This window comes from Agelaius phoeniceus, chromosome 15, assembly GCF_051311805.1.
Source record: "Agelaius phoeniceus isolate bAgePho1 chromosome 15, bAgePho1.hap1, whole genome shotgun sequence".
In the NCBI taxonomy this organism is placed as follows: domain Eukaryota; kingdom Metazoa; phylum Chordata; class Aves; order Passeriformes; family Icteridae; genus Agelaius; species Agelaius phoeniceus.
In genome coordinates, this window is record NC_135279.1 from 3,547,321 (window position 1) to 3,566,225 (window position 18,905).

The 18,905-nt window shown below is 57.1% G+C and overlaps 2 protein-coding genes across 3 annotated transcripts; both read right to left on the minus strand.

The window, feature by feature from the left end:
• Positions 1–390: 390 nt before the first annotated feature.
• Positions 391–7,123, minus strand: FGFR4 (fibroblast growth factor receptor 4). Of its 2 annotated transcripts, XM_077186414.1 has the most exons (18): positions 6,801–7,120; positions 6,340–6,444; positions 5,159–5,428; positions 4,964–5,053; positions 4,678–4,844; positions 4,468–4,591; positions 4,006–4,196; positions 3,755–3,893; positions 3,478–3,671; positions 3,088–3,233; positions 2,838–2,959; positions 2,628–2,738; positions 2,289–2,479; positions 1,762–1,884; positions 1,617–1,687; positions 1,213–1,350; positions 1,040–1,145; positions 391–953 (listed from the first exon to the last, which is right to left on the minus strand). In XM_077186414.1, exons 2-18 carry the CDS (start codon positions 6,410–6,412, stop codon positions 807–809), a joined length of 2,403 nt encoding a protein of 800 aa, XP_077042529.1. In that variant the 5' UTR covers positions 6,413–6,444; positions 6,801–7,120; the 3' UTR covers positions 391–806. The 2 variants fall into 2 exon arrangements, with proteins under 2 accessions (XP_077042529.1, XP_077042528.1); XM_077186413.1 differs by having other exon boundaries at positions 6,340–7,123.
• A 3,849-nt stretch (positions 7,124–10,972) lies between these two features.
• ZNF346 (zinc finger protein 346) lies at positions 10,973–18,871 on the minus strand. The gene is made up of 7 exons (XM_054642699.2): positions 18,727–18,871; positions 18,452–18,555; positions 18,270–18,365; positions 16,882–17,032; positions 15,176–15,415; positions 12,552–12,645; positions 10,973–11,287 (listed from the first exon to the last, which is right to left on the minus strand). The coding sequence occupies exons 1-7, from the start codon at positions 18,785–18,787 to the stop codon at positions 11,182–11,184; spliced, it is 852 nt and encodes a 283-aa protein (XP_054498674.1). The 5' UTR covers positions 18,788–18,871; the 3' UTR covers positions 10,973–11,181.
• Between the last annotated feature and the right edge of the window lie 34 nt (positions 18,872–18,905).

Below are 18,905 nucleotides of genomic sequence, written 5' to 3' on the forward strand. Positions count from 1 at the left end.
ATCTGGAGTGCTGGGCCGGCCTGGGCAGGAGGGTGCGGGGGGTCCCCGGTGCGTGGGGCTGGGCCCCAGAGCACTTTCCCAGCCTGGGAGCCCATGGCAGTTGGGGGATCAGTTTCAGGGCAGTGCTGGTAGCGCAGTTCACGGTGGCTTAGTGCAGCAGTGGCTAATGGGGAACAGATGCAAGGGTGCTTTGTGCTGGAGCAGGCCTGGAGGCACAGGAGTGGGGACATCACTTCCTGCACCTGTGGCACTGTCTCTGTGTCCCCCAGGAGTGATTGCAGGCCCTGAACTGGCTGGGACAAGGAGGCAGCGAGGAGGCAAACCCTGACCTGCCCTCCAAGCTTAGGTGAGCCCTTTGTGCTCCAGAGCAGCCCAGAAACTGCACTGGGGTGTATTCCAAAAAAATAATTTATCAGGTTGAAATTTCATGTACATAAATATTCATCTCTGTGGCTATGTACAGATGCAGCAGGAGCCTGGCAGCAGTGGGACTCCTGCCCAGAGACACTTCCACTGAAGCACTGGCCAAAGCCCATCTCCCTGGGCAATGCTATGGGCATCCCAGGCAGTGCCCACATGGAGAGGCTCTGGCTCCTGCTGCCCCACAATACCAGGCACATCTCAGCCAGGGCTGATGGCTCAGTGCCCAAAAAGAGCCTGGGGAGAGGGACACCCTGCCCTGGTGCTGTGGCTCAGGGCCCTGCCCACCCACTGCTCAGCCCGGACAAATCAGGCACCTTTGGGAACCTGGACCCCCTCCCTGCAAGGGCAGAGGTGGTTTCAGCATCACCCTTCCCTGCCCTCCCTTAAGTCCTCACGCTGGGGTAGGAGAAGAGGTGAGGAGCCAGCGGCAGAGGGTCGTGGGTGAAGACAGAGTCATCAGAGGAGCAGGAGCTGGCAGTGTCCTCACAGGAGGGCGAGTACTGCTCGAAGGGCATGGAGAGGTCCAGGTACTGCAAGGAGGGATGGTGCCATGACCACCAGTGCTGTCAATGCCCACACTGCCCACCCCTCACCCACCAGACTCCCCTCCTCTCACCTCCTCTGAAACAGCTGCCAGGATCTTGTCCAGCCCCTCCACGAGCTGCTTGAAGGTGGGGCGCTGGGAGGGCACGGCGTGCCAGCACTCCCTCATCAGCATGTACCTGAGGACAAGGGGCTGTTAGCAGGGTCTCACCTTGCCCCCTGCCCACCCCCCTGGCTGGTACTCACAGCTCATGGGTGCAGTTGGATGGCCGGTCCATGCGGTGTCCCTCCTTCAGCAGCTTGAACAGCTCCTCCACAGGGATGCCAGGGTATGGGGAGCCCCCCAGCGTGAAGATCTCCCACATCAGGATCCCAAAGGACCATCTAGGATGACACATAGCAAAGGAGGGTCAAATACATCCTAGGGCTCTCCCCCAGCTTGGCCCACTGCACTCTGCAGTGCTGTTGGAGCAGGGATGGGAGAGGGAAGATCACCCCTGGGGAATATGTGCCCCTCTGTCCCCACAGAGTATCCCCATTCTGCTATGGGGACCCTCCAGTACATGCATAACCCCACAGAGCTGCCTTGTCCCACACCAACAGCACCCTCAGCCCACAGCCAACAGACCCTCATTCCCCTGAGGACTCACACGTCGCTCTGGTGGGTGTAGACACGGTCAAACAGGGCTTCGGGGGCCATCCACTTCACTGGCAGGCGACCCTAGGAGAGCAACCCCCTGCTCAGCTCAGCCCTGCTGGGGGTCCCTGTGCCCCTGTCCCAGGAGCCCCACTCACGTTGCTGGTTTTCTTGTAGTAGTCGATGTCGTGAACATCCCTGGCCAAGCCGAAGTCAGCGATTTTCATCACGCTCTCCGCTGTCACCAGCACGTTGCGGGCAGCCAGGTCACGGTGGATGCACTGCCAGGGGGAGCATCACCCACAGGGGTGTGAGATGGTGACTCCAGCTCCACATGTCCCCTTCAAACACTGAAATCACTGTTTCCCTCCCACACACCCCCCAGCACCTCTGCAGTGATGGGGCCATCCCATCATCGGGCTGGCTGCAGTGACAGGCACAGTGGGGGGACCACATACACTTCCCCAGGAGGTGGGTCAGGCTTTGAGTCCCATAGTTTTGGGGAGGTACTGCCTTGAGCTTTGCTGGGTGGGGCTGGGAGGTTCTGGAGAGCCTATGGGAATTGGCTGGGTTCCCTTTCCACAGGGACAGTGGGTTCACCAGGGATAAACAGCTCCTCTGTCACCGCCATGCCCTCCCCAGCTGTGCCCAGCACAGGCAGCCATGCAGGCCATGCCAGCCATACCCGTTTGGACTCCAGGTACTCCATGCCACGGGCCACCTGGTAGACGCAGGAGACCAGATCCTTGAAAGAGAGCTGCTCCTCAGGCATTGCAATGACATCAAAAGCGTAGTCAGGTGTCGGGGGGCGGCGGGCACGGAGGTACTCACGCAGGTTGCCCTTCGCAGCAAACTCCACAATCACGTACAGTGGCCCTGGGAAGGGCGGCCGCTTGCTTAGCCCCTGCCCTGCCTTGTCCCTTCCCAGTTAGCCACTGACTCCAGTGCCTGCATCCATGCCCCATGCCCATGTCATGCTCCATGCCCATGCTCTGCCTGAACCCTGCCTGCACAGCCCCCTCACCATCCTGTGTGCAGACTCCCAGGAGGTTGATTATGTTCTTGTGTTTGTCCATGAGCTTCATCATCTCCATCTCAGATATGAGATCAGCCAGATCCTTGTCGGTGGCATTGTCTAGGGAATAAAGGCTGTGTCACGATGCCAGCTGGGTGGCACCCCTGCCCAGTGCTGATGCCACCTCTGCTCCCAGGACACTGGCACAGGAGCCATTACCTTTCAGCATTTTGACAGCCACGGTGACGGCTCTGTCTGGCCGGTCTCTGTCTATGCCGTAAGCCTCTGCCCGCACCACCTGGCCAAAGCAGCCTTCCCCCAGGGGCTTCCCCAGCACCAGCCTGGCAGGGACAAGCAGGAGGGATCACAGGGATGGTCTGATGGTGGCCAGAGGCCTCCCCATCCATGGCCTGCATGCTGCTCTCCCAGGGGAGAGCAGCCCCCGTCCCTGCCCTGTGCAGAACCGTACTTGTCCCGGGGGAACTCCCACTTGGCATCAAGGGGCAGGTCCAGCTCCATGACACCAGCCAGCATTGGGGCACAGCTGGAGGAGAGACGGGTGACCCGCATCAGGGATGTGCTGGACTTCCCAGAAGAGCTGGAATCCAGGGAGAACTGTGGAGAGAGACATAGGTCCTCAGCCATCCATCCCATCCCATGCTCCAGGGCTCAACAAAGATGCAACAGAAAAGCAGAGATCTCACTTGGAGCAAAGGGGTGAGGGAGCTGCAGGGGGAAGTGGGAAGGGCAGTCCCAAGGCTGGCAGCAGAATAAGGTGTGATGGGCACAAGGGACAGTCCTGGAGCCTATTGGTCACCAAGGTCCCCCTGCATTACTAGGGCCCAAGTTTGGTACCCACCTGCCGGATGAGTGGGAATTTGGAGAGCTTGTGGACTGCCATAGGCTCCAGGTGCTGCTTGCTGGACTGAGTCTGCATCCGGCACAGCACCACAATAATAATGGCCATGGCCACGGCCAGTGAGCCCGAGGTGTAGATGATGATGTCTGTGTACTTGGTCTCAGGGGCCTCAGCTTCCCGCACCAGCTCCTCTTCTGCAGGGAGTGAATGAGTTGGCCTGAGGCATGGCCTCTGTGGGCTGGGGATCCCAGACCTCACACCAGGACCCCACGCCTACCTGGCAGGACGGTGAGCCAGGCAGACTGGTAGGAGAGGCCGATAGAGTTCCCTGCCAGGCAGGTGTACTCGCCAGCATCCTCCATGGACACATTGCGCAGGTACAGCACCTCCACCTCAGAGCTGTTGATATCTGCAGTCTGTCAGAGAGGGATGGATGGTCAGTATCCCTCTTCCTCGGGGAGCTCTGTGCACCCCTGTTACCACTTTAGTGTGGGCATCTGGGACCTGAGTGCTTCCAGCCCTTGTTACCTTGAGCACTTGCACATAGGGGACCCCGTCGGGGCCGTAGTTGCTGCCATTCACTTCAATGTGTTTCAGCCACTGGATGTGGGGCTGGGCATCACTGTAGACCTTGCAGAAGAACTCCACATCGCTGCCCACCAGGGCTGTGGTGTTGGCAGGCAGCCCAGCCTGCAAGATGGGCCTGTGTGGGGACCTCTCTGTGCACAGGGAGCAGAGCAGTTTCACTGACATGGTGGCCCAGAGCACAGGCTCCTTTCTCCCTCCTCCTCCACCCACCAAGGAGCCCTTCCCGAGCCCTAGAAGAGACCAGTGCAACCCAAGCCTGGTCTCCATCCCATGTCCCTGGGTTGTGAGGGACATGTGAGCTGCACCAGTGGATAGGCCACGAACAGAGGCTCCTGCACCCCTTTCCCTGACCCCACCAGGCATGGGGAAGCCCAGATCAGCACCAAGCTGAGGAGCCCTCACCCAGCACGTCCAGGAGGTAGCTGTAGCGGATGCTGCCAAACCTGTTTTCCACCAGGCAAGTGTAGTTGCCGCGGTCAGAGGGCACCACGCTCTCCATCACCAGGCTCCAGTGCTGGTGCCGGAGCTGCAGAGGGGCAGGTAAGGCAGTGAGGTGAGTTGGGGAGGATGGATCCTGGGAGGGAAGCTGTGGTGGGAGGAGCTGGCCCATACCCGGATGCCCCCGATGCGGTGCTCCCCTCGGAACTCACGCCCATTCTTGAACCAGCGGATGCTGGGGCTGGGGCTGCCTGAGGCCGGGCAGCGGAACTTCACCGTGTTCCCCGCAGGGACTGCGTACAGCTTCTTGTCCATCCGGTGTGGGTGAGTCCAGTAAGGAGCTGGGGACATGCAGGATGTACAATGGGAGGGGCTGTGCAGGGAGCAGGAGGCAGCAGTGCCCCTTGCCCCTGGTTCTGCCCCACCTGCCCTCTCTGTAGTGCCCCAGTGTGGCACTGACCTCTGTGCACGTAGACTGACTCCTCATTTCGGTCTCCGTGGGGACTGTCTCCATCACTATCTTCATCATCATCACCTGACGCCAGGGAGTCTGCAAAGGGAACCGGGTTGAGAGGGACATCCCTTCCTGCAGGGCTGGGCGGGCAGTGGCTGCCTTGCTGCCCTGGGGGTAGCTGGGTGCTGCCGGGGCTCCTACCCACGACAGAGATGGTGAAGTTGCGCAGGACCTCTCCAGTTCCCCGTGCCCGGCACAAGTAGAGCCCCGAGTCCTCGTAGGCAACTTCTGAGATCTCCAGCAGGCCCTGATGGAGATGGATGCGACCCCCCGAGACGAGTGGCCGGGACTCCTTGTACCAGACCACACTGGCACCACTCTGGTTGGCATCACAGTACAGCTTCAATGTGTTCCCTGGGTCCAGTAGGAGATGTTCGTCTTCTGACTCCAGCAAGGGTCTCTCAAATAGCTCTGGAGAGATGTGGTGAGCACCCACCCTAGCGCTCACCCCTCCCTGACAGCAGGACCCCTCCATATGTCCATCTAAGTGTGGAGAGCATGTGGTGTGACACAGCCCAGAGCTGGCTCTGCCACTCCAGAAGCAGGTAAGGGTTGGACTCTGCCCTGAACACAGGGACATGGTTTCCCCAATGGCATGTCCCCATCCAAGGCCACACATGCCACTATCCTTCCACCACTCCCAGGGTGCTCCAGCTTGCTCTGCCTCACTGAAGAAGGGTAACAAAGCTCTCCAGACACCAAATGTGACCTCTACATGCCCCAAGCTCGGTTGGGACCCCTAGAGCCGGGTTGTCCCTGGCAGTGCCAGGGCTGGCAGTGGAGTCCAGCTTGCCGATGGCCAGCAGCAGCATGTGGAGGGCAGAAACAACTTGGCTGCCAGCACAGCAATACCACGGCAGCCCGACTGCCCATGTGAAGGAGCCTGGAGCACACGAGCGTGTCTCCAGCCCAGGTCATGGCCAGCACAGGAGGGATGTAGGGCAGCTGGTCTCTGGTCCCCGGGGACACTTCTCCTGCACCCACCACCTCAAGGCACGAAGTGCCCGCATTTCACCCGGAGTCACACACAGCAGCCACAGCCCACAGCGGTCTCGCAACCCCTCTCTGCCACGCGTGTCCGTGCGAGCCAAACCCCCGCAGCACAGGGACAGCCTGGCTGGGGCCACTCTGCCCCTGTCAGTGATGGAAACGCTGGTCCCTGTGCCGTGTCCCCAGCTCCCGCCAGCCCTGCCCTGCAGGCAGAGCGGTGGGGCTGCGTGCCCAGGGCAAGCACCCGCATCCCAGCCCGGGGGTCGCCGCCCCAGAAAGCACGAACCCACTCCCGCCGCCCCCCGGCTCCGCTTCGCCCCCCGCAGCCGTACCTGGCTCCATCGCCCTGCCCCGTGCAGCCGCCGCCAGCAGCAGCCCCGCCACGACCTGCAAGAGGGGCCGCATCTTCCAGGTCCCCCCAGCGCGGGGGTCCCACCCTGCGGGACAGGCAGGGTCGGGTGAGCGGATCCGGGCGGGCAGCCCCCTCCTCTCCCGAGGCACCGGGGAGAAGCAGTGCGAGATCCCCCGGTCACCGCGAGGGTGGGTGGGCATGGACGGGAGGCAGAGCACGGGGGTGCCTGGGCAGGAATGGGAGGGGGCACGGGATGGGAAACACCGCGTTTGCGTGCCGGGAATCCGACCTCTCCAGCCAGCGGCAGCCTGGTCAGGGCGCTCGGGGAGGTTAACAGGGGGCGGGGGACGGCGGGGGATCCCAGAGAGGGGGAGAGTGTCCCGGGACGGGGGGGGGAGCCCGAATGGTGCCGGGGGCGAGGGTCGCGGTCGGCGAGGTTACCGGCGGTGACGGGGTCCCGCGGCGGAGCCGCCTGCGCTGCGCGGGCCGGGGCAAAGTCCGGGGACAGCGGGCTCAGCGCCGCCGAGCCCCACACCGTGGCCCCATGGCGGCAGGGCCGGGGACGGCTCCGGCTCCGGGCTCGGGACGGCTCCGGCTGCGGGCAGGGCTGGGGCTCGCTCCGGGCTGGCTCCGGCCCCGCTCTGCCGCCGCCTCGGGGGCGCGGGCACTTTGTAGGGACGCGCTCGGGTTACAGCGGCCCCGCCCGGAGCGCTGGGGAGGCGGGAGGGGGGGAACGGGGACCGGCCCCGCTTCTCCAGCATCTCTGCAAACCGACCTGCTGCCGAGCGGGACGGGGGAAGTGGCGGAGGAGCACCGGCCTTTCCCCCCCAGCAGCGAGAGGCGGCCCTCGGCCCCCCCATCCCGGCTCCGCCGGTGCAGCCTGCCCTGGCGGGTGGGGAACGCAGGGGGCTGCAAAACACCCGGGGCTGCTCCCCTGTGCTGTCCTCCAGGCGTGGGGAGCAGCAGATGGGACACGGGGCAAGGCCACCTCGTTTCCCCCCATTGCTGGGAGTAGGAGCACTCCAGCCCCAAGCAGGTATGGTGGCCCAGGCTGGGCGCTGAGCGTTGCTGGGTGCGCAGCAGCCCACACGCTAATTGTGCCATAATTAGTTGTAGCGTTATCGCTGTCAGTGCCATAAAGTGGCTGTGACCCTCATTAGGAGCCCATAACAGAGCGCCATAAAACGTGGCTAAGGTGCGAGCCAGCGTTGGAGTGGCCTAATCCAACCCATAAACACTTCGCCCTCACCTTCCCTATGCTGGTGCCTGTGCTGGGGCAGGCAGACCCCACCATGCCTGGGCCTTGCTGCTTGTTGGGCCATGCAAGACCCCTGGGCACCAGGGCAAGCCTGGCCTCAGACACTCTGAGCTGGTGTGATCCTAAGGAACAATGTCCCCTGAGCATCCTGCTGCCATCAAGAGGGGTCAGTGTCCCCCAGTACATGGCCAGGGTCTGGCCCTAGGAGCTGCTCTCCTTTCCTGTATCGCCGTCTGCTTCGCCACCTGCTTTCCAGCAAGATCTTCCAGGGCTGTGCTGAGCCCCATACACAGCCTTGCTCATGCCTGGTGTGGATCTTGAGGCCCTGTGAGTGGGGTACACTGTCACTGTCACCCCTCATTTCGTAGGGCCACACCACGAGTCCTGGGCACAGCCAAGTCCATGCTCCGCTGTGCCAAGCCAAACCATCCAGCATGACACGGTTCCACCATGAGGTCTGGTTGGTGCTACAATCTCCCATAGCACCATGCACCCTGTGCTGCTCCCCATCTGGAGTACTGGTGTCCCCTTGGGGTGCAGAGGTGCACAGAGCAGTCCCGGGGGCCAGCAGCCCCCAGCAGCTGTTCATTCCTGCTGACGCGTGAAGCGGACGAGAACATCAATTTCACGGAGCAGTGGCCGCCCCTGCAGAGTTCACAGCGTGCCGGAAGCACAGAAAAATGTTGGGTTCAGCTCAATTCGAACCAAAACCAAATTAAAACCAGAGAGAAGGGGATGTTCCCAGTACTGGGAACAACAGGGAGAGCTGGGACTCTGGGGAGCCTGTGGGAGCCACAGTCTGGGATGAACATGGAAAGATTCCCTGTATCCCAGGGTTCCCCAATGCTGAGTGGAAGAAGGGCAAGCAGACCAGTGTGGGCACATTGCCCAGTGTCACACTGAACATCCCCAGTGGGCCAGGACAATGCCAGGAACAGGCCAGGGCTTGGTGGGGCTCTGCTGTAGGCGGCTGGGAACTGGTCACCTCCCTGCCGTGGGGCAGTGCTGGGCTGGGCTGCCTGGCTTGATTTATAGCAGCAACTGACGGCAAACAAAAAGCCCTTCACAGCAGCCCAGCCCCACCGCCTGCCACCCGCTGCCGGCAGCACCACAACGGCCTCTGCCACGCCAGCAGCTCAACAAGGGGGGATTGTGCCAGCACAGCACTCTGCACTGTGGGTGCACTCCTGCCCCAGCACTCTCCTCTGGTGCCCCTGTCTCCCCCAGCTCATGGGCTGCCCCCAACACTGTGGCACAAGCGATGTGTGACCCGTGGTTACTTGGCTCAGAAACAGCAGGGTGCCCAGAGATTGTGTTCTCAGAACTCCACAGGTGGTGCAGAGGGATCCCTCTTGCCCCATGTCCCATTGGGAGAGACGACCCCCTGGCCAGACCCTTGGCCTTGCTTACGTGTGTGGGGCCCCGCGGCAGCGAGCACGCACAAGGGGCCGGGCGCCGGCATGCTGGGGCTCCATCCTCCAGCCCCTGCCCCTTCCCCCAGGCAGTAAATCATCCCCACTCTCCTCATGAAAGGCCCATGTATGTGCTGCCGGTGCAGGGAGCCTGCCTGGTGCCAACAATATTGCTCTTGGAAGGCAGCCGGAGCTGCGGGAACACAGCCGCCCCTTGTGCCTGGCCCCAGCACTTGCCGCCACTCCCGCTGTGGTGGCACCTGCGGCCAGCCAGAGCCCGCGCAGCACGGTGGCTCCTGTGGGGGCTGGAGCCTGGGGGGCTCTTTCCTCCTGGAAGTTTCTCTTGGCCTCCCCTGAACAGCTCTTGTTTGGGGCACAGAAGCCCCAGCTCACTGTACTCTGTACGTGCATAGGATCTGAGGCTGAGCAGGCTCATTCCATGGGCTGGGGTGATGTGAACCTTCCGGCACTGAGGGAGTGGGTCAGCCCTGGAGCAAGGGGTGAGCCCCAGCACAAGGGCTTCCAGCTCCATGCAGTCCCACGGGCTTCAACATGGTAGCTTCCAGGCCCAACCACAACCTGCTGCCCTCGTAGCAGTGGACACGCGCTGAGGAAGGCAGGGGGCAAGCTGGACAGACAGGCAGCTGTCCCAGACTGGGCACGGTGCTCTGCAGGGGCTGGGTCCCGCCCTGGAGGCAAGCAGCCAGGTTTGGGGCAGCGTGTCCCACCAGGCCCTGGTCTTGCCTGCCCATCCTTATCTCCGGCTGGGAGGGACTCATGGAGCAACCCAGCTCGGTTAAGGTTTAACCAGGCAGAACTTGGCAAACATAAACCTGCTGCTCCCTCTGGGGAGCCAAGAATGTGGGGCCCAGTGCAGGGGCTGCAGGACAGGGACACCAGGGGCCCAGGCTTCATCTAGCCTTCCAGCATGGCACAGAAGCATCCACAGATCTGGGCAGTGAAGGCTGAGCAGGGAACATACAAGTTGAGGGTGATACAGCAGGAGGGTGGGCAGTGTCATGCCTTGTCCCACTGCAGCCCTGCCACCTTTTCCTGCCCTGGCTGTGTGGGGGAGTGCTGCAGTCGCAGCTGGCACAAGGAAAGAGGTGCATGGGGCCAGAATGTGTCCTGCTCCCTGTGGGGACATGGCACACACTGTGTGCTGGGTTGGGCACCACAGTGCTGATCTATGGGCCAAGAAAGCAGGAGCTTTTCTCCAGCCCTGTCCCCTGCACATCACTGGGGGTTCAGCCCAGTGAAGCAGCAGCCACGGCAAGGAACTGCAAAGCAAGAACGGGGCCACCCCAATCTTCCCAGCCCCTAATTGCAAGCAGGCACCTGGTCCCGACTCCACATCTGCACTTGATTTACTCATTGGAGCCTGAGGGGCCACGAGGGATGGCAGTGGCTGGGGCTGTGGCCAGGACTGAGCTTCTCCCGGCTGAGGCAGGGACCCTGGGTGTGCTCCTGGAGGAGCAACTGGCTCCACAGAGCTGGCTGCGGCCTGGGCAAGGGACTGTGGTGTTTCTGTGGAGGATGTGGCTGGTGGGTGGCTCTATGCTCTGCCAGCCCAGAAGGCAATGGAGCTCAGACTGGTGAGGCAGCCAGAGCCCTGGCCCAGGGCAGGGAGGAGCAGAGCTGGGCCAACAGCACCAACACCAGGGTACACCTAGGGACAAGGGCCATGCTCCATCCTCAGCGTCCCGGCCATGTGGGTGGCTCTGGTCCCACAGCCAGACTCCAGGTCCCCTCCTGTCATGCCTGGGGGTGCCCATGGGTGCTGGTGTCCCTCTGAGAGCAGTCCAGCAGTAGAATGGGCAGCCCCCAGAGGGGACAGGGAGAAGGTGCCACTACCAGCTTGCTGCCAAACCCTCCTTACACCAGATAGACACCTCCTCTCACACCACACCCACCTTCACAGGAAGCAATTACACAATGAAAACTACTCTAAGGGAGTGAAGTATTTGCTGTCTAGCAAGTCTCTTCCAGCTGGATCCTTTTCCTGACAGACTCAGTCCCCGTTCTGCTCAACGGGTGTATACAGGAGGGTAGGGCTTTGCTTATCCAGAGGGATAATGAAACCATTGTGGGCTGGCAAAGGATGTGCGTTCTGGGGCCACCAACAACTCCAAGAATAGTGCTGCAACTTGCTCTAGAGGTCTTGGCTGAAGTAACTGTAGCCTCCTGGGCCAGTTGACTCTTCCCGGACATACTGTTGTGGCGGGAACGGTCCGACAACCGGCACGGCTCCTGGCATCCTGCACGTTGAAGGGAGCAAGAAAAAGGAAAAAAAGGAGACAATGTCACAAATGCTCTGAAATGTGCCAGCTGCAATCACTGCTCAGCAGGCAAGGCTGTCAGCAGAGCAACAGCCTACTGCAGCCAAGGCAACAACTTGCCAGAAAATCTTCCAAGTGAATCCTTGCTCTCTGTGCCTGTGTGTAAACAGACACCTTTAGCATGGCAGAATTAGCTGCGGCAGAGCTCAAGGACTGCTAAAGAGCTCCCATTACAAAGCAAGCATCCTGCCTCTCTGCAGGCTGCAGAAGCTGGAACAGGACTGCACAGCTGAATCCAGAGCAGCATTCTGAAAGGGAGTTGTGTGGCTGCAACAGCTCTGGCAACAGCAGTGTCCTTAAAGAGAACATTAATGTGTGTGTGTTGGGAACACGTTAGCTCTCTAGAATGGGATACTTCCTATACACTGATCTAGTTGTGCTGTTCAAGAGCTGGAACTTCCCGTGATGAAAAATGTCTTCCAATCAAGTACTTCCCAGAGCTCAGGGACCAGGAGGCTGTTATTCCATAGACAGGCAACAAGAGATTCCAGTTTTCTTCCTATCCCTTCTGGGGAATTTGGCTAGGAGCCTGCCCTCCCTTCAGGTAGGATTTCCTAATACCTATTCCTTTTAAGAAGCTTTCTAACCAACCCAGGCTCATTACTGTGCCTCTTTAAGTGAAGGCTCTTAAATTAAAGATTGGCAGTCTCCAGAACAAGTATTTTTGGTATTAATCATCTGGCAGCATAATTTTTTTCAATTAATAATATATGCAGGGGATGCCATTATTTAACTTGCCAGCTGTAAGAGTGAGTTCAGCAATACAGTCCAGGTTTCTGGAGCGTGCTGACTATATGCCAAATTTTAAAACAAGCAATCCCAAAGGAGATTAGAATTGCAAGCAGATCTCCACTGAGCCAGTCCTTAATTAAATTAAAATCTCAGTTGTTAAGAGAAACTGTGTTTAATAGGTGTCAGGTTCACTGCAAAGGTCCGTGCTGAGCTGAACTATTAGGAACCAAAAGCAACTGGAGGCACTTCTACCTCGGCAGCACGACTGGGCTGTCTGCAGAGGGAGCTCCTGGAGCAGCTTCAGGACGCACAGAGAGAGCCTGCACAGACCCTGCTGTTCTGTTTGGAAGTCAGCTGGAAACACGTGCTCAAAACTGCATTTTAGGTTATATTTAGGCCATCGATTTGAACAGCAAGGCTGGAAACACACTTAGACAAGAACATTACTTACTGATTCTTGTGTTTGAAGCCACTGATGTGAGCTTGGTACTGCTCTATGGAGTTCAGCACTATGTTACATGTGCTGCAGGGGTAGCCCTTCCCAGCTGAAACAGACAGCAATGTTAGCACGCACAGCTAGCCAATCCCCGTGCCTGAGCTAGAAACAAGCAAGATACTCAATCACCTGATTTATTAAACCCTAAACAAAGACAAGTAACAGTCAACAATCTGACCAGGAAGGGAGACCACAGAATCCCACTACCCCACCATGTATCAGCCAATTATTGCAAAGGAATCACTAAGCCAAAAAAGCTTTCCTGATCGGAACGTGGTTTGTTCATCGCTAAAAAATACACACATCTTCCCTACAAACAGTTCATAGCATCAGGCATAGTAAAAGTTTCAGATTTGGACCCCAAACCCCAAAGGCTATTCTGCCTTTGCAACTCTGTTTCTCTCCCATATTCCCACTTCTGCTCATCTGGACAACTCAAAACAGAAAATAAAGAGATACTGAATTTGTAAGCTTATAACATTTCAATAAAAAAGGCAGCCAGAGGAGATTACACCCACTGTCCAGCTCCACAATGCAGCATTTTGCTAAGCCTTGCTGAGGTGCCAGCTGAGGATATTAAGCTCTGTCCTCAAGCAGTTTGGTTACAGTGAGTGGATCAGTTAACTGCCAGGGAAAAAAAAGTTTCCAACAATAGTGGTACTTGACAGGATCATTGGTTTTGTGTAACATGACAACTCCAGCTGGACTGAAAGTTCAGGAGGTCACAGATATCAAACAGGCAAGTACTGCAGCACAGGAGTCTCTTAACAGGGAAAAATTCTGGCACTTGTCCTCAAGACAGTAAGGGTTCCTGAATTTTGGGTCACTGGGGGAAGGGCTCTGGTTGGGACTCTCACACGGAAAACATTTCCTTAAGGTGAAAGAGAGATGGACCCCAGGTGTGCAGAGCAGTAAATCATTGGGAAGCTGAACTCTGGATGTAGCAGACACTTTGCCATGTGGCTGCTGCACCTCAGATATGTCAGACTCCAGTGGGACACTCAGCTCTCAAAATGGAGCTGGACCTGAGCAGTAAAGGCCAGAGGAGCTGATACAGCCTTCAGGTCTGCTTCCCTGCGCCATCATTGTCAAGGTTTCTCTGTTGCAAGCCCATCCAACAGGCGCATGAACAAAGTTGTCTAAACTACACTCCTCAACTCCAAACCACTTTTTCCCAAAGAACTTTAAGCAGGCAACCACCTCAGTGCTGCATTTGCAAAGAACACATCTTTATCTGCTGCAAGTCAGGTCCCAGTAGAGAGTTTAGGGACAACTATGGCTGTTGGCACACAGACACAGGCAAAGAGAGCAGGACAAAACATCCCTGACTGCAGCCCATCTCATCTGAGAAGCCCCTGATGATAGCCCAGGCTCTGAAACCTTTCCTGAGGAGCTGAAGTGCCCTGGAGATGTGACTGTACACATTCCCCTTCTGCTGGCACTTCTTGGGACACATCAATCACACAGGCAAGGGCACTGCCCACCTACCCAGGCAACAGCACTGCCCACCTACCCAGCCTGCCTGGGCTGGGGCTCCTGCCCCTGTCAGCACCTGAGTCACACTCAAGTGGAACCATTCATCAGACCCCACTAATTAGGTGCAGAGCAGATGGGTAACGTGAGATACTGAGCACCTTTTCCATCTCCCACACGGCCACGCAATGTGGGAGAGAACATTACTTGGCTAATTGAGCCTCATTTGTCATAAGTGCTACCGGTATCTAAAGGTGGCCTGCAAAGAATTAGAATAATTAATCTTCTGCTTGTGTGGGTTTTTACGACAGAGAAAGAAGCCCTTGATGAAGATTTTAAGATGATCTGTCTGCTTATTATTTACCTCAAGTATCCAGCAGGTACTAAGACTTCCTGGCCCAACAGAAGGCTGCTGGGAGGAACAAAGGAGTTTTCTGTGAGCGCTTAATGCTTTCACTGGACTAAGAGGGCTTTCATCACGTACAAGTGCTCATAAGCAGCAGATCATAAACCAAAAGAGTTTTAACTGTCTGCCTAAAGTTCCTCCTTAATAGCTCTGGGTTTTTTTTCCCCACATTCCTGCTTGCTCCAGAGAGAGCTGCATTAGTTCATCAGATGGAAGTGCCCACACAGAGGCAGAAAGGCATTCAGGGAGAAATCTTTCTGGCTTTCATGTGCTTTGAAGCAGCAGGTGCAGTTAAACCTATTCCTTCCATCTCTGGCTAGTCCCCTCAAAGACGACTTTTAAGCATCAAATGCCACTTTTATCTTTTCATTTTGGATGCAATCACCTAACTAGGAACAGTACTGGCCAAAATCCCTGGATTATCCGCACAGAGAATAAAAAGGACACGTCCCCGATTAAACACCACCGCACAACACAACCCAAAGCTTGTCACGAGTAGCTACAGTCTAAAACATCTGCTGCCGGGGGTTACAACAGCAACCAAATCAATCTTAGGCTGTATAATCAAGTTCCTCATCACAAGCAATACTCCCCTGCTCCCTCCCCACAGACTCTCATGTCCAAAGGTCTGTCAGACACATTCTGCTTCTCTCCCACCCTGCTCTTTGGCTGGTTATCAGCCTCCCTGTTGAGAACTCACCCATGAAGGATGATGCTGGTGCATCAGGGGTTCGCCCATAGTGTGCCATCAGCTTGTGTTTGGTCTCCTGCTTTCTGTGCTTCTTGCCTACATAGTGCTGTTTTGCCATAAGGGGGTTGTTGAAAGTGGCATGGCAGAGGCTACAGAACTTGTCCGGGTCAGTAATGTCCTTGTTCTCTTCATTAGAAGATGCAGTAGAGGTGGGGAGGGCAGCAGGGTGTTTCTGTGGGGGCACCGTTTCTGTAGGATGAATCCAAATTCCTGGTCAGTCACAGAACTCACAGGTAAAAACTACTTTATTTCCCCCAAATCCACATTAAAAGCAGTAATACACTGCATCTAAAACCCAAACCTAGCCAATGTAAAATATCTCAATAAATTAATAATTTTGCTACCTCTTCCCTTAATGCTGCAGAATTTAAAGACATGTGGTAACATAACTCAGAGTATGCCAGGAAAACTTTCAGGGTTTAAAAAATCCAACAGATTTGCATATTTCTCCTTAACATAAGCATGACTGTATTCAAGAAACACTGGGTATGAATGAGCTTCCACCTGCTGTTATCATCTCCCAGACAGAACATGGGCACAAGCCCTTGCACAGCAAAGGCATTTTGGAAAGGATTCTGGAAGCACCGTGCAGCCACAGGACTCGATCGTGAATTCATAAGGAATTTTGTCTTATGAGATACAGCATAAATGGGACTAGGTCTGACACAGTGAATCCACAGAGGGAAGCAGCTCTTCTGTGTGGTGGAGGAACCTGCACCCTCTCACTCCAGGGTGCCAAACAGCAGAGTGAGTAACCTGCTAGGGATCAGAGAGTTCCTCTCACCAAAGGAATACACCAGACTGCTCAGTGAACATCTTCCTGCAGACTCCTATCCTACCTAAAAGCAAGAGCTCCAAAGAACAAGAAGATCCTGGAGGTGGCTTTGCTGTGCACACATTTTAGCAAAGTCATGAAGACGTGCTGGGACAGACATCTGCCTGGAAGATCCCAGGAGTCTGGGTGACTCACAAGTCCCCAGCTTGGAATTAGCACAAGCTGCCATTCTCAGGTACACTCCAGGGCTGTGTTTGCCTTCTGTCCTGACCAGCTGCAGCCCCCCTGGCCCATGGCTACCCCTACCTGCCCTGGACAGAGGGTGTCACTCCCCACCCACCAGGCCTTTCTGGCTGCTGGCAAAGGGATGGGACACACAGGCAGCTGCATGGGGGCAGACAAGGTCAGAAAAAGCACATATTGATGTGTCCCCAGCTGTATTCTCCCACTCCCCAGCAATCTGCAGCTCCTGAGTCTGTGAACCTCAGAGGCCACATTGCTGTAGCTGAGCAGCCCTGGGGAATTTACCATATCAGAGTTTCACCAGTCACTTCAGTCTCTAACATTTAATGAGCATCATACCCTGTGGCAGGCAGTTCTACATCTTAATATCACACACCTGGTCCCTGCATACAGGGATGGGTACAATGGCTGCTGCCAGCTGCATTTCCTCTAAACAAAGCAAAAAAAAAACCCACACAACCTCTTGCCAATGCCAGCCCACTGAGCAGGCTGGAACAACCAGGTCTCTGGAGGTGCACTGCTGGCTAACTATTTCATGGCAAAGAGCACACACTCTTACAAAGAGCTCACACTTGGGGCTCAACAAGCATCTCAACAGCCCTTTGGGACAACGTGAAGGTGCTGCAGACACTCATACCTTCTGCTTTGGGGGCCTGCTGCTTCATGTTCTTGGCATGAGTCTTGCCCAAGTAGTGAGATGTTGCCACGGCCGGAGAGGAGAAGGTCATGTTGCAGATGGGACAACACTTGTTCCTGTCCTCCCCATTGCTGCCTTCCTGCTTGCTGTCCTGTGCACAGAGAACCACTGAGCTGCAGAGGCTGGGAAGGACCTCTGCAGGCCATCCTGTCCAGCCTCCTGGTTTTGAGGAGAAACACTACAGTTTGGGGGTCTAAAAAAACATCACCAAAGACATCTGGGTGTGAAGTCAATGAAGTGTGACCAGGTGGAACTTCCATGATGCAGCATCACTCTCTCCCTCCCTGGAGAGCGTTCTTGCACCCGATTACTGTTTTTAACCTGTTGGCAAACGCTCCAGGCAGAGAGGCAGCCCTGGCCTGTTTGGGTTAAGGACAAGGTTAAGCCTGTGGCTGCCAAAATTGTCCCCCGCAGCCTTGTCCCCTGCAAGGTGTGAACTGAGCAGCCCAAACATTGCTATCAGCTGGGTCATCTGCAACACAACACCAGCTGAGGAGGGAGCAGCAGGCAGTTCTCAGCCTGACACTATGTGCAAAGGCATCTGCTGTTATCTCCCAGCTCTCTGCAAATGCCAGAGTTGGGGATTACAGCTGAAGCAATCATAAAAGTAGAATCTGTTCCCCAAGGGAGTCACGGGGCAGACAGATGGCTGAATGGAACATGGGGCCTTTACTGACCAACAGGCTCTAGCTACCAGCTGAGGGAACCTAAATAAGTAAAATAAAGAATGCTCTGGGAAGAGAATTCCTGTGGATGATGAGCCCAACGTGCTCTGCATGATATGCAACAATTCTCCTGACAAGCTGTTGCTCCTGTTCTTTCTCTGTCATTTCAAACAAGACTATCAAAAACAGGAACACATATTTGTTTAAATGGGGAGAACAGGCTCAAAGAGGCTGTGTGAGCAGGGAAGGCAGCAGGAACTGGAACATGGCCTGGTGAAACACCTGCCACTGAGTTTCTCAGTTCTCACAAAGCCCCTTCTGAGAGTATTCTCCTCATTCACTCACATGGCTGTGCAAGTGCCTTTAGCCCTGCAGGTCCCACAGAGCTGTATTTAGCCCTGGTGGATCCTGCACTCACAGAACACAAGGATGGATCAGGCTGGAAGGGACCACAGTGGTTCACTGGTCCAACCTCCTTGCTCAAGCAGGGTCATCTCAGAGCACTTTGCACAGGATTGTATCCAAACGGCTCTGGAATATCCCCAGTAAGAGGGACTTCACATTTCTGGAATATCCCCATCAGCCGCTCTTCACAGGACTTACCCTCTAGATCTTAAGACACCGTAGACATTACTTATAGACAGTGATCAGCTCTCCTCTCACCTGCTTCACCTCCAGCTTCATCTTCTTCCCGTGGGCACCCTCCTCCCCGCCGTGGATGGACAGGTAGCGTCTCACCTTGTTGGCGTGTTTCTTGCTCTGGGGAGAGCAGAGAAAGCCCCGTTCGGTGCCTGGCCGAGCCCGGGGCTGGCTGGGGCAGAGGCGGGGGGCTCCCCCTTCCCTACCTGATAGTGAGCCAGCCGCTGTGACTCGGAGATGAGCAGGGCGCTGCACACCTTGCACTGCGCCTCGGTGAAAATGTGTCCGTTCTCCCGGATCAGCCGCTCCACTGTGGGGAGAGAGGGGTGGGACACAAAACGGGGGCGTCAGCGGCCCGGTGGGACCCCGCGAGGTGCGGGCCGTCCCTGTTCGGGATGCCCGCACCTCGCAGGATCCAACCGGGCTAGAGGGCACCACGTGGGGCCCGACCACCAGCCCGCTCCCGGTGCCGCCGCCTCACCCGCCTCTTTGCCCACCAGCGGCCCCGCAGCGTCCCCGTTGCTACCGGCCCCGTCCGCCATGGCCGCCGTCGCCGCCTCACGCTGTTCTCGCGAGAAGCCGCCCGCGCGCCCCCTCCGCGCCTAGCAACGGCGGGGCGGATCCCGCGAGAGCACCGCACCCTCCAAGGGAGGCGGCGGC

Coding starts and splice junctions, on each gene's coding strand:
- FGFR4 (XM_077186413.1), bottom strand. CDS start 6,559: ATGCCCACCCACCCTCGCGGTGACCGGGGGATCTCGCACTGCTTCTCC. Junction 3,894..4,005: donor CCTATGTGCAAGTGCTCAAG/GTAACAAGGGCT, acceptor CCTCTCTGACAG/ACTGCAGATATCAACAGCTC. Junction 1,351..1,616: donor TACACCCACCAGAGCGACGT/GTGAGTCCTCAG, acceptor GTGTCATCCTAG/ATGGTCCTTTGGGATCCTGA.
- ZNF346 (XM_054642699.2), bottom strand. CDS start 18,787: ATGGCGGACGGGGCCGGTAGCAACGGGGACGCTGCGGGGCCGCTGGTG. Junction 18,556..18,726: donor GCTGGTGGGCAAAGAGGCGG/GTGAGGCGGCGG, acceptor CTCTCCCCACAG/TGGAGCGGCTGATCCGGGAG. Junction 17,033..18,269: donor TGAAGCTGGAGGTGAAGCAG/GTGAGAGGAGAG, acceptor CTCTGTGCACAG/GACAGCAAGCAGGAAGGCAG.